General features: G+C 38.6%; 1 protein-coding gene across 1 annotated transcript in view; it reads left to right on the top strand.

Annotated features, from left to right (window-relative positions):
* PLCB1 (phospholipase C beta 1) overlaps positions 1–13,489 on the top strand; it is a 398,958-nt gene that overhangs the window by 229,785 nt on the left and 155,684 nt on the right. The window contains exon 4 of the mRNA XM_081998073.1: positions 12,293–12,433. Within this exon, the coding sequence (XP_081854199.1) occupies positions 12,293–12,433 (141 nt within the window). The remainder of the gene's footprint in view (positions 1–12,292; positions 12,434–13,489) is intronic.

Raw genomic sequence — 13,489 nt, 5'->3', positions numbered from 1 at the left:
CACCTTCGCTGGAGAGACAAGGGTGTTTCAGAAACCCAGAGGTCTTCCAGAGTAAAAGCCACATCTTAACATGACTTAGTGTATTTAAATATCATCTTAAATCGTCTGCACACTAGCGTTCCTGTCGTGAGAGCCTGTGGTCTGATATTACACCTCACTGGTTTGTCACGTCAAAAGGACCGTTGTCTTTCACTAAATGTTTTCTACAGGCAAATGCTCTACGCAGTTTGGTTTGTCCGATAAGACTGAATGAAAAAAAAAATATAAATTACTGCATAAGCACCAGGCTACTGTTTTAAAGTAGCTGAAAATCTAGCTCCAACAACAGAAATATTTTAGAGAAGCTATTAAATTCTGTCTTGAAGTTTGTGTCCACTTAAGATACATCTTTATGCAAACTGCACTTTAAAACTCATAGTGTCAAATGACGTAATTTTGGGGAAGTGACATGTAGGATCTTGTTTTATTTGCAGAATATTCCTTTCCAAATGGCATGCATCATAACTATTTGTTTTTCCAAGGATGTGTTGGAAAGGATCCAACTGGATAAAGTGTACCCTCAGTGCCATAATCTTCTGTGCGCAAAATATTTTTAATTCCCTCTTCAAAAAGCATTGGACTTCATAACCTTTCAGAAATATTTTGGTCAAACCCCGGAGTGCATAGTTTTGCTCAGTCAAATACTCCACTGGAGATCCTTGAGGAACACAGAAAAGTGGGGAGCACAAAGTGTCGCCTGGAGTTTTTGCAGGACTTTCCAGCCTCCTGTGCGCTCTTCTGGTCTGCAGCCTGCATGCCAAGCCTATTTGCTTGAGTTCTCCCAGCTAAAATGTGATTTTTAGAATTAAGTAACTGCTTGGGTAGTTGATACACATCCCAATGTGTTTTATTTTCCACTGCCTTGAAGGCTGTTTTATCCTTTAAGTTGGAAAGCCTCTTATCTAAATGAAACAGCCTTAAATTGTTGGATGTAGTTCATTAAATTCTTGGATAACTAGAAGTCTCTCTGGCACTTAGCAAGTGATATTAGGAAGAGAAGTGCTGATCCACCTTCTAAATGTAAGAAATTGAATTCTTTGTAAGCTGCCATGGTTTGAACAAGGCACATTTAATTAGTAACTGTTAAACTTCTTGGGCAAATTTTTACCCTTCCTCAACTGCTGTAAATCCAGGTTAGCGTGTTTGAAGTGAGGTGAGTAGTTAAGGATGTGTTAAGGACGAGTTAATGCAGAATTCCAGTTACCTCTTCATTTCAGTGCCTCAGCTGGTATTTGTACTTAAGACGAGGGTTTTCAAAGTTTTCAAAATCGTGCAAGGTTTTGAGGTGGCAAATCTCCTTTGGCTCCTCGTGCTTTCCCAAAGCACCATTTAATTATTTCCGCTGTGGGAAAGAACTGTCAATGGATATCAAGGATGCAGTTGTATTTTTAGCCGAAGAGGTGTTCGCTGAGTATTGTCTGCTTTTTCAAGAGCAACAACTATTGCCCCTATTGGTTCTACTATGAACCATAAGAAAAGTTAATAGAAATGGAGAAGCTTGAAAGGACCAAGCTGGATGTTACTGCTGACACTACTTCTAAATGTAGTTGTCTTAATACTCCATATCTGCAGATGTATAGGCAGAGACATGTGTTTATCAGTGAATTTTGGTTCTGTAACACATGCGAATAGTTCAGATGCAGAAAGTCGCTCGCTGCACCAAATCTGCATCTGGATTTTTCTTCATGTGGACCTCATGCCTTATAGTCCATTTTCTTCTGGGACCATTTCCATCACTTTCTTCTTGCACTGGTTTTCCATCATCCTTATCGTGGTATTCTCACATTGTTTAGCTGCTCACAAATCCTTGTGAGGATACTACATATGTAGTACTTGGGATTTCCATCAAGACCGTTCTCCAAGTTGATGAGTTATGTTAAAAGTAAAAAACCAACTACTTACAATAATGTCCACGGCATCTCTTGAAGAATTCCTTCTGTCTGCAGCTGCTTCCCAAAGACATTAGTGTTTGGATGTTCTTTTCCTAGCAATGACTGAACATGTTTCCTGTACTTTCACAGGTAGTAAAATTAATCTGTCATACAACCACCCAAATCCAGTTTCTGCGTTTATTCATTTTCTCTCTCTCCTCAGCCAAAACCACATATTTGTAGTTCTTACTCATACTCCTTTTAGATTTTACTACTTTTTTTCAGTAGTCATGTTGTCTTCTAAAACAGGAATCTGTTTCTAGTCTTTTTCTGTTTGATATTTTTATAAAAAGTTAAAATGTATTTAGAGAAGATCATCCTCTCTGGAGTAAATTGAAGCTGACCAACTTTTAAAAAGCAACCTTAAATAATTTGTTTTGAATATACATTACTTCCTCTCTCTTAACTTCACCATTCGAAGCAGTGGCATCTGCTGTATGGTTTTGCCATGTGGCTTTTTAGCAGATTTTATGGTTGTAGTTGTTTTCAGAGTCAAGGTACTATTCAGCTAATGAGTGCTCCCTTGCCTCTGTGGTACCCTGGCATTTTGCACCAATTTTCAAATGTCAAGAGTCTGAATATATTTCTACTTCTGAATTACTGTTACTCATATGTAATAAGATGTAGTGAAGCTTTTGTGACAAGTGACAGGTCACGAGAACTTGTCGGTGGCAGTCAGTAGTTAAATAGATGTGCCATTAAGACGCTGTTGTATGCTCGCAGTCTGATTTGCAGGAGCTGGCTAGCTGGTGTAGTCCAAGAAGGGAAAAATTATGGCTGTTGCTGCATCAGCATTGAAATAGGTTTGGTGGTTTTTTTTTGCTATACTGCAAATGAGTTTCCTAGAAATAAATACTTAAAGGTAATGGGAATAATGAAATTTTACAATAATTAAAATCAGGTAAATTGAAACCTTTACCAGTAAGCACCCCACATGACTTTGTAATTGAAAAAAATTGTAGCAAAACATGTCTCACAAACAGGTAAGACAGAACAAAATAATGCTAGCGTGGCCGAGCAGGATCTCTGTCTTTTTTTCCCTCCTTCCTGATGAGTGTGACTGAAATGTTGCAGTAATAAACAGCTTGTTAGTCAGATGTTTTCAATTGTAGCTTTCTGTGTTTCATCTGCTATTTTGATACGGGGTGGGTAGTTGGTGCATTCATCATTACAGACTGTCTGGATGTACATACTTCCACCAGCTAAAAAAGCGCATTAAAATGCAAGTGATCGTACTCCAGCCCTTACGGAGCACTCCAAAAAACATACTGGGCATCCATGCAACACCTCTCATTCAGCTCATTCCAAGCATCCTAGATTTTTACATATGATGTGTAAATGAATAGCTGATTGTACCTCAATCTCTGAAGTAACCCTGTTAAAATAACTCGACGCAGCAACTCAGAATAGGAAGAACAATGTGTATGAGATTTATAGATAAGTGAAAATTAAGCTGCTGTTCCAGCTATTCCTGCTTTTACGTGCTGTGCAACCTGCTGTAGAAATCATTTCATTCTAAGACTTTTTGTAGTTCCAATAGTCTCATACAGACCGAAGAAAATGAGTTAACAAAAGTAGCATGAAAATGAGAGAATTTTCTTTTCTCTGCTATCTCTTCATCTCTTTCTTTTAAATTGTATTGAAGAAAATCTCAAAGTATTTTGAGAAAGGAAAAGCAGTGAAAGGAAATGTGCGTGCTTAAAGGTAATTTTAAAAATAACCATCTGCAGCTAATAAAAACTGATAAAAATGTTAGTGAGTTAGAAAACATCTAGAGGAAGATTGTGCATGGTTGTAGCTCCTAGGTGTTTAGTCTTTTTTAAGTTGTTCTTTAAAGTAAGATGGACACTGTGAGATATAAAGTACCTTCATGTTAGTAACAACCACATCCAAAAGGACTGAAAAATACCACATTTGGTCTGATTTTACTTAGATGGTTTATACTGTCACTTGTTTTTGGTTAGAACACAGTCTTGCAACCAATTTAAAACTTAAATACTATGAACCTAAAAAAATTTCCAAGAAATGTGGACGTTTAGAAGGAGAACTAAGCAAATATGCAGCCTGAGTATTTGCTTAATATTCTGTTATGCGAGCATAAGAGACCCAGGGAAGCTGGATTTGGATCACTTTAACTGTGAGAAAGGTCAGAAAAAGAGGAATGAAGTGGCCCTATTTTTGTCCCTAGGCTTTTCCTTACCACTTTTCCTTAGCACAAATTAATTCTCTTTGTATTTTGTATAAAATCTTGTTTTCACAGAATACGACAGTGAAGTTGAAATAATTATTTGGGTATATCCCCCCCTTTCCACCAGAAGTCAATCTGATTTTGTACTGTAAGGGGAAATAGCATCTTCGCAAAGCTGGTTCCGAGTGTCTATCAGTTAGTGCATAGTGTTTGTTGTCTCCGGTGAACTCTTGTAACAGAAGTGGTCATGTCTGGAACACAAATCGTGGTGTCGATGAAAACTGTAGGTTGGAAGGGACCTGTCAGCCTTGCTCTCCAGCACATCAGCTGCTCCCTCCAGCTTGGTGTGTCGTCTGCGAACTTGCTAAGGGTGCATTCTGTCCCCTTGACCTGGTTGCTGGCATAATACTCAATGGGGTTTTTTGTGTGTCCATAAGTATTACAAAAATCCTGATTAATAACATTTTATGTTTTTTAATATCCCATGTCTTGTTCTGTAGTTTTTGTAGAAAGTCAACATGTAATCTCTGAATTTGTCCCACGTTTTCAGAACTCAAAGTTAGAACTGTATTTGGAAATGCCTATCAACACAGTCCTCTCCAAAGTTAAATAGTATTTGCACAGGTATAAGTTTGCTTGCCTCTTATTTCTCTACCGAAGAAAAGTATGCTTTTTGCTGGCACGTATTCTCTCTTCCTCAAAAGCTTTACATCATACAAAAAGAAGTAGCCTTATTGTTTTTCATAACCTGTTCCCGGTAAACTGGATGTATTGATGTTCTCACTTCAAGCATGGAATTGGATTGAGCTATTTTGGGAAAAGCAATTGTTGCTCTGGAATAAGTGTTTCAGAGAGAGAGTTAATCAGGATTGACTGCTTGATGCATGATTTATGGTATCCTTTAATCCCCGATAATTTCTATGGGAAGAATAGCCCTTGGAATTTAGTTGCATCTGAGGCATTCACTGTTGCTGCTGGTACCAAGCAAGATCTGTCCTAGAAGGCAGTGGGTGTCTCTGATAGCCTTCTTCAGGGACTGACTCTTTGTCTAAAGCATTTCTGACTCCTTTTAGCTAATAGTGTTTTATAATCTAGAAATAGTCCACCGAATTAACTGAGCAGATGATCAATTTAAGACCAGTTTAGATTAGTGAGAGATATTTTTTACAGAAACACCCTTTGGTTTTGTACACACTGACTTAGTGTGCACAAAAATGGTATCTTGAAGACTCGGGGGTTTAAACAAGATATTGGCTCCATTTCTGTGCATCGGTAGCTACGGTGATACGCAAAATTTGGAATCCCTTCTGAAATCTAGAAATGAGAAAAAATTCAAAGCGTAAGTATTTGCAAGTATTTTGGTCATATACTGATCTGATGCACTTTTGCAAAATGCTTGAAGACGTATTTGTATTAAAAACCATAGTGCAGTTTTTCTCTTTATTGGACTAAATGTATTTCTGGTTTAATGATAATGAATTTGGTAAGAATGGCTTGATGATATAAATGAATATATTTAAATATCAAACTTCCTGTGAATTCTGTGTAATAATAGAAAAGAGATTTTGGAGAACACTGTTTTGAGTATCCTTGATGTAGTAATTGGAGTATATTCATTTCACATGACTGTCATTAGGGAAGACAGACAAAATCCTGTCATTGAGTTTTGTAGGTGTGATTCCCATGTATGGACATTCTCTTTACTCAGTGAATGGGATTGCTGAAAGATAAACTATTGATAGTTTTGACTCTGGTCTCAACAAAGGAAGGAGAGAGAGAAGAAACATGTTTCTTTGACGGATAAGTCTGTCAGTCTACTTGATGGGAAGTTCGGAGTCCTGTACCGTTGCTAGGTGATGTGTGACAGAAGAGGTATTTGAACCGTCTCTGAAATCTGTGTTGGGATTGTTACCAGTAAATTGAATCCAGTTAGCGAGAGCGTTTGGTTTCTGAGGGTCACACTGGTGAACTGCAGCAGCCCACAGCTGCTTAAGAGGCACTGCAGAGTGATGGTCCCTTTGCAAGGAGAGATTTGGGGTGTGCCACTGGCCGTGGGACTTTCTCACCTCCAGAAGTTAGACATCTCCTGTAAATGGCTTGCACCTGCACCTCCTCTACTCACTAGCCAACGAGCAGGCTGTGAGGTGGTGGTAGTTTACTCCTCTGTGGCACAGCTGGGGAAATAGCTGCCTAGGGAGGTGCTTCGCTTCTTGCTTGGCTGTAGATGCAGATGGACTGACCGGACAAGGTGAGACACTTAGCCTCTAGAGACAAAGATAAGAAGCAACTCCCAAGTATCATTGTGGACCCAAGATGTCATGCAGCCCAGAACTGTGTGCTTTAGCTACCAGAGGCGGTAGAAAATCACTTCAACCAGGTATCAGAAAGTAATTCCTACCCATATTTGTTGTTCTGTGCTGGGCAGCTTGCACCGCGGAGTTCAGTTGGATCGGTTCAGCTTGGGAACTCTGCTGAAGTCCTTAGCTAGCCATAGGGGTGAGTGGTCTGATTTTAAGAGACCCTTAGTGTTTCTTGCTCATGCTGCCCCTACTACAGCTGCTTACTTGGAGCTTAAAGTTTTAAGATCTGTTATGTTGAAATCTGGGTCAAATATATGAAATATACATGCTCCCTCTATATATGTATATACACTTTTGTTGAGAAACACTCTGTGATAAGGCATTCCTGAAGATAAGACTTTGTTCTATTTGAAGAAAATCTGTGGGAGTTTTGCCTTTGACAGAGTCAGAATGTAAGGTCCCATTTTAGCAAGGTTCTGCTTTTAATTTAAGCACAAACTTGCCTATTTCCTGGAAAACTCTTTGCATATGTAACTATCTAATTAAGGAGGTTTTTCCCCTCTTTTCCCCTCTCTTGGGATACATAAGGAGCTAGAAAAATCTAAATGCAGTTTTGAATGCTCGGAGATCTTGTCCTGATGAGCGTGGAACAACGATGAAATTCTGTTGCCAATTTTTCAAACACCTCCAGTCTTGAAGTTACCAGGACACAAATATAGCTATTTGGGACTATGATATAGAGTCTAGGGGATTCTGAAGTATCTGTATAGCTACATGATATAGTTTAAAAATCCACAACAAAATGGGCAGTTATAGCCAACCCTGCTTTACTGAAACTTTTGCTTCATTAAATACAGTGTTTTAAAGTAAGGAGTGTTGCAGATTTTTAGTACTGGAAACAGAAAGCACTTGGAAATTGCAAGTCAGATTGATAGAAGTAATGAAAACAGCTGACAAACACTGAATTTGTGTATAGGGTTTGGTGGGGGTTTATTTTGGGGTTGGTTTTTCTAGACATCTACTTTTTGGAGGCTTTGGGATGCTTTTCCTACCTACAGCTTCAGTAAGACTCCAATATTTAAGTGACACCTTAAAGACAATGTTTTACTGCATGCGATGTGTGAGAAATTCTGTTGATAGCTGTTTGGGGGCAGGGAGCGTATGACGTTTTTGCATGCACGGGAGTGAATGTTGTATAGATAATGTAGTGCACGCTGCACGTGGTCTACATGTGTAGTTTAGCTCCAATGACTCCTTTAGATTGTAAATTATGTCTTCAAACACCAAAAAATTTCCTATAGTACTTTAATTGCACAACGGTTCCAGCAACCCAGAAGTTCTTGCTGAGTCTTTTGATAATGATCCAGTCTGGACATCACATTGTCTGTAACTATTAAACCCCGAGGAAAATCTTTAGCATCGGACAGATTCTTTTACTGTTTAACATAGGTCTGGGACCAGAGAGAGCAGCTCTCAGAGACAGTGCTGCAGCTTTGAGAAGCGTTAGGAACAAAAGGTGGTGCGGTATATCTGAGGTGAAACCTTGGCTGACCTGCTGCCCCTTGGTGTGTTTAAATCAGTGATTGAGTTTTAGTGAACTGCACGGCAGCCTTTTAGATATACCTATGGCAACGTATTAAAAAGCCAGAAAATTTTTGCAGACAGATGGTGTGTTGCAAGTTTTCAGAAAAAAGTTTAAAGAGCTGGCAATAGTATTAAAAGATGTTACGGCACTTACTGTAATGTGCAGCGCACATGTTGATTGGGATTTCAGTTTTAAGAGCTACATTTTAATAACATCAACCACAGCTGAAAGCAGTCTTTGCGGAGACTGTCATTAATGTGGCTCAGCAGCCTCTTTAAGTTTACATTATTTTTATGATTTCTAGTGAAAGGAAAAATACAAAGGGAGAAAGTTTTGGAAGTCTGAAAACTATTCTTATCCATCTGTCTACAGGATTCTGGTTCTAACAAAACGTCATTATTCAGTGTTTGTTCATGAATGTTGTAGGAATTCCATAAGCTTTTGTTATTTTTTTCATGTTTCTGGCTAACTTCTTCTATTTTCTGTTTTCGTTTCAAATTGATTTAAGGTATATTTTCTGATAGTTTTGTCAAGACAGCAGAACCAAATAGGGAGGGCCTTTTACCAAATGAGCAGATAGTCCTCTGGCCAATTCTTGCCTCAATTTGTCATGGTTAGTCTTATTTTTAATGGATTCTAAAGCTGTTTGTGCTGCCAGTACCATCCTTGTCCCGTCCTCTGTATGTGCCTGCTCACAATTTGCATCTCTCTCCAGGAATCTGTCAGGTCTTCAGCCACAGAGATGTTCCATCAGAAATGGCTTTGCTGACCTGGTTTCTGGGCAAGTCTTCAGGCAGCTCCAGTCCTTGAGCTGACGCTCCTGCTAGACTTTAGTGGAAGGGAAAAAGCAGCTGACGCCTAGATCTTTTGAGTAAAAGAGGCGAGAGGATGCTCCTTTGTCAGAAAACATCAAAGCAGACTTAAATCATGGTGCTACCAAGGGAACTTTGAGTTAGATGGGCACTGTCAATAGCCTGCTGTTTGTCGAATATCCCATGGATGCGTTCCCTAACGTGATAGATCTTCAGTAGCTCAGGTGTTCAAAAACTGACTATAATCAATATTCAATAGGTATAATTATTCTGAATGTCTCTCAAGGAGCTCAGTACATTCATAATAAGGCCCCAGTCTAGCAAAGAGCTTACGCCAAAAACCAATCTGTCTGCTTGTAAGCCAGTATATCAAATGCAGCTCCAAACAGCAGCAGACTTTCAGTCTCATTCCTCAAAATGGAATTATCAAAATCAGAATAATCCGATTTACAGAAAAGAAGCTAAATTTGGTTTTGCTGCTTGTTTTTTTCCCCATGTGCTTTCCTATCATCTCCACAGGAAAACTTCCTGACATTTTAAAAAGGGCTTTGATTCATAGAGCTTCGATAGTCTTCAAGATTTTCATACAGGATATTTTGCTCATCTCAGTAGTGTTTGCGGCGTTTGTGTAGTAATAAGGGAGCAGAGCTGTACATGAGGAATGTGAAGAGCTGCCAGTGTGCTTTGGTATCTAAGTTTGAGAGCTTGAGATCTAAAAACCGAAGAATATGACCTAGATCACCAGTTAAGGGCTAAGTTGTCACTGGCGAGTGGAAATGCATCTGTCACCATTAAAGGGCAAATACACCCATGGCAGGGGTCAAAAAGGGCCAGGATCCTGTTAGTATCAAAATTATTCCCTTTCACAGAACTTATTTTTATGTATATATTTAAAAAACCCTATGTTAAGTTTGTGGAGCACATAGACATTGAGGTTACACTGAGATACCCAGGAAATGCAGTGTTTGCCCTTTATTAACAGGAGCTGCAATGGCAGCCATTATAATGTCTTGCTGTAAGGGACTGTGTGCTTCAAACTTTGTTAGACAGGTCTTAGAATAGAAGAATTCAACATTCTACTCATCCAAACGAAGCACCCCAAAGAGGATGAGATAGACCTCAGATAGACTGAGGTCTTGCCTTTAAAACCTGGAGAAAAATCTTGTGATTTGGAAGACCAACTTCATACTGAACATTGCCCGATTGGCCACTTATTCTGCACTTCAAAAAGCCTTACTGAGCCAGTCCCAGATAACTTCTCTTATGATTAATTTGCTTTGAAAAAGAAAGCATCCCATTTCAAATGTTGAGTTGTTTTTACTCTGTGAAGCATTACTAATGCATATCCTAGACTATCTGGAGTATGATCCATCACAGAGACATCCTGTAGGTGACTATAAAGATGAAGGAAAAAGGCTATCTTCTTTCTTCCTTTGTTGATAGGGTTGCAGTTCATCACCAAGAGCGAAACTCTGAGCAAGAGGTTCAGCCAGGGAAAGGAAGAAAGGAATGACACACATGTGAAAGAGGATAAAAGCAGATAGACAGTCCTGTTTAGCTTGAGTTCAGAAAGAAGATGCTCTTCCCAGACAGGCCCTTTAGCGGAAGCGTTTATCAGTCTGATTTTGGGCTTGAAACGGTAGAGAGTAAAAAGCAGGTGAGTTCTCATCTCCCAGAGAAATTAAACAAAGCTTTGTAACATTTAGCCTGTAAATAAAAGAGAAAGTAACCTGTCTAGTAATAAGCCATCACTAACTTAGCATCTTCAGGGCATTTCTCTAGCTTTTCTCCTAGATGTAAATTACACAGTTTCTTTGTCTTTCTCCTTTAAATCCTCAACTCTTGAACACAACTACTATTTTTATATCCCTCTTCTGGTTTTCTCTTATGTGAAAGCCTGTCATTAACTTGTTTACCCATGAAAACTTCGTTGTCTCAGAGCACAATCATATTCCTTCTTTACAGAACTCTCAAGCAGAATTATTCTGTCTGTTTGCCTGCAACACCTGCCGTCGTACCCAGTATTTAATGAGGCTCAGCATTTTACGATAGACAGGCTTGTAGTTTCTTTCCAGTTAATATGCCATACCTCAAATGTTCTCCTACACCTTGTGAAGTATTTGGTGAACATATGCATAACTCCATTGCCTACAAGCATCAGGAGATATCTTTTGGACTGAGGTCTTGTCAGTATGGGATTTCTTGCAAGATCCATGAGGGGTGGCCTTTTTCATGATCGTAAGCTTATCGTCCTGTTAGACTAAATTTAATTTGTATCCGTTGGTGGAGATTTATATTCTTAATTCAAAAGTTCTTTAGTATTTATGGTGCTTCTTAATATTTAACGTATGCAGACAGTGTGGGTAAAAGGTTTGTGTGAGAGTAAACTATAAACTGCAGTATATATTTGTGGCAGTTTTGAAATCATTTGATCTCTGCACAGAATCTGTCATGCCATAGTGATACAATTTGCTGGGCATTTTTTTAGTATTTGTACCAGGCTGACATATCTTGCCTTTTAGGAAACCTGAGCTTTCAAATTATACTGGCCCTGTTCAAAGGATTGAGTTCAGTCTTGCGGGGCTTCTTTTCATCTGTCTTTGCCTTTATAGACTACATCTTGAGGCTAAGGACCAAGCAGTTTTCTTAGTTTGAAAGACACTGTATGCTTTTCTTGGAAATGCTGCAGCCTAATAGAAACTAGTAGAGTTGCAAAATAACCTGAAATTGTTTCTCACATGCTTATGTTAACAATGAAGCTGAGGTTCAGGCTATTATTAGCTGATAAAAAAGCATTGAATATATCTTTCCTTCACAGAGATGTTATGTAGTCATTTCTATATTGGATATAAACCTGAAAAAAAAAGACTAAAACCTAAATATAAATTGAATATATATCATAATTTAAATAATACATGATCTTTTGGACATGAAGAGGGAGGGCATCGTGAAAATTCCGTTATTCATTTCATAGCGTTTAAGACAGTTAATTCTAGACAGTCTCCTCAGTTCCTTAGGAACAACTAAGTTCTCATTTTGGGCTTTATCTAAAATCCATTAAAATAATTCAGAATCTCTCTGCTGAGGCCAGTAGCCTTTGGGCAGATTGTGTTATTTTGATGAGCAAAACAATTTATGTATGCTTAACCTAGGAGACAAAATAGCTGAGAATAGGAATGTGCAGCCGTAAACTAGACAGCTTTTAGTCTCTACTGTATCAACACAGAGCTCAGAGTAGTGATTTCTTTTCATCCTGCATTAATGGCTTTAAATATTTTAATGAATAATGAACCAGATCAGAACCTAGTGCCATCATATTTAAAATGTTCAAAATAACACAAGTTTTCAAAATTAAAGTATTTGCAAAAATACTCGTCTCTTTTAGTATAAGTATGTGCAAAAGATTTTTAACTATTTTGTAATGTATTTACCTGCAGGATCCAAAACTGCGCGAACTGTTGGATACTGGGAACTTAGGAGGTCGACTGGAAAATCGAATGATAACTGTTGTCTATGGTCCAGACCTGGTCAATATATCGTACTTGAACTTGGTGGCATTCCAAGAGGATATAGCAAAGGTAATACACATCCATCTATGTCATATAAAATTAATGTTTTTAAAGTATCGTTCTGAGATGTGGATAAATGAGATAAAAGTGGAGATTGCTACGAAACGGACCTCAATTCTGTTATAGAGCTGTGCTGATCAGTACCCAAAAGGAAATGTGCAATCATTTTTATCCAGGGAGTTTATTCAGCAAAGTTTATGCCCACAATAGGTGTGCTTATTTTCAGAATATTGCTTGTAAAGCCCAAATAAGCATTGTGAACATAATGGTGCACGCCAATTTTTACTCAGCTGTCAGATGCATACTGTGACTCTCCAAACACGTATCACTATCTTTCAGCAGTTATCACCCTTCTATGCTTGTTCTAAGCATGTGCAAATTATGGCTCACCTGTGAGAACAAAGTTTGCAAATGGACGACTTTTTTAGATTGGCTCGTATCAGCGTAGTCATCTACAGGTCTCCCTTGTATGCTCAAGTATGTTGGCAAGCAGACACCTAATTTAACCTACATGACCGTTTCTGCTCATGTTCAAAGGTCAGTTTTAAGCATTGCATTTTTGTCTGCTGATCGCCCTTCATAAGAACTGTGAAGTAAAAGTATTTTTTCCACGCAGATATACAGTCCCTTCATTTCTGTCCAACACACCACGTAAAACAGTTGTGTGTGACATGCAAGTTATGATTGAATTTAGTGCATGTTTATGTTTTTTCCTTTTTCCACCTTCTGTATGATTCAGTTGTGTTCACTGAAGTGGGAGCTCTCTGCTTTATCTTTTCCAAATTGACATTCAAAAGCTATTTCTCTTCCTACTTCCATTCATATGGGTAGACTCTGATGACAGCCTCCAGATAACCACACGCAGAACACACTTTCATATGATTTGCATCCTGTTATTTAACAACAGAAAGGAGTATTTTGTCACCTTGCAGGCCACAAAAATGGTGAGACCAGGTGAAAAAAGGTCATAGGATGAAAACCTTAAGCTAGGAGGATATATTTTTGCTTGCCAGGTTTCTGTCTCTGCTAATCTTCATTAGCCAATTGGTCAATCTGGCAAAAACA

The sequence above is a fragment of the Phaethon aethereus genome (assembly GCF_964289735.1).
Source record: "Phaethon aethereus genome assembly, chromosome: 3".
Classification (NCBI taxonomy): Eukaryota; Metazoa; Chordata; class Aves; order Phaethontiformes; family Phaethontidae; genus Phaethon; species Phaethon aethereus.
Note: the sequence above shows the minus strand (reverse complement) of the source record. Positions and strands in the feature narration are given on the sequence as shown.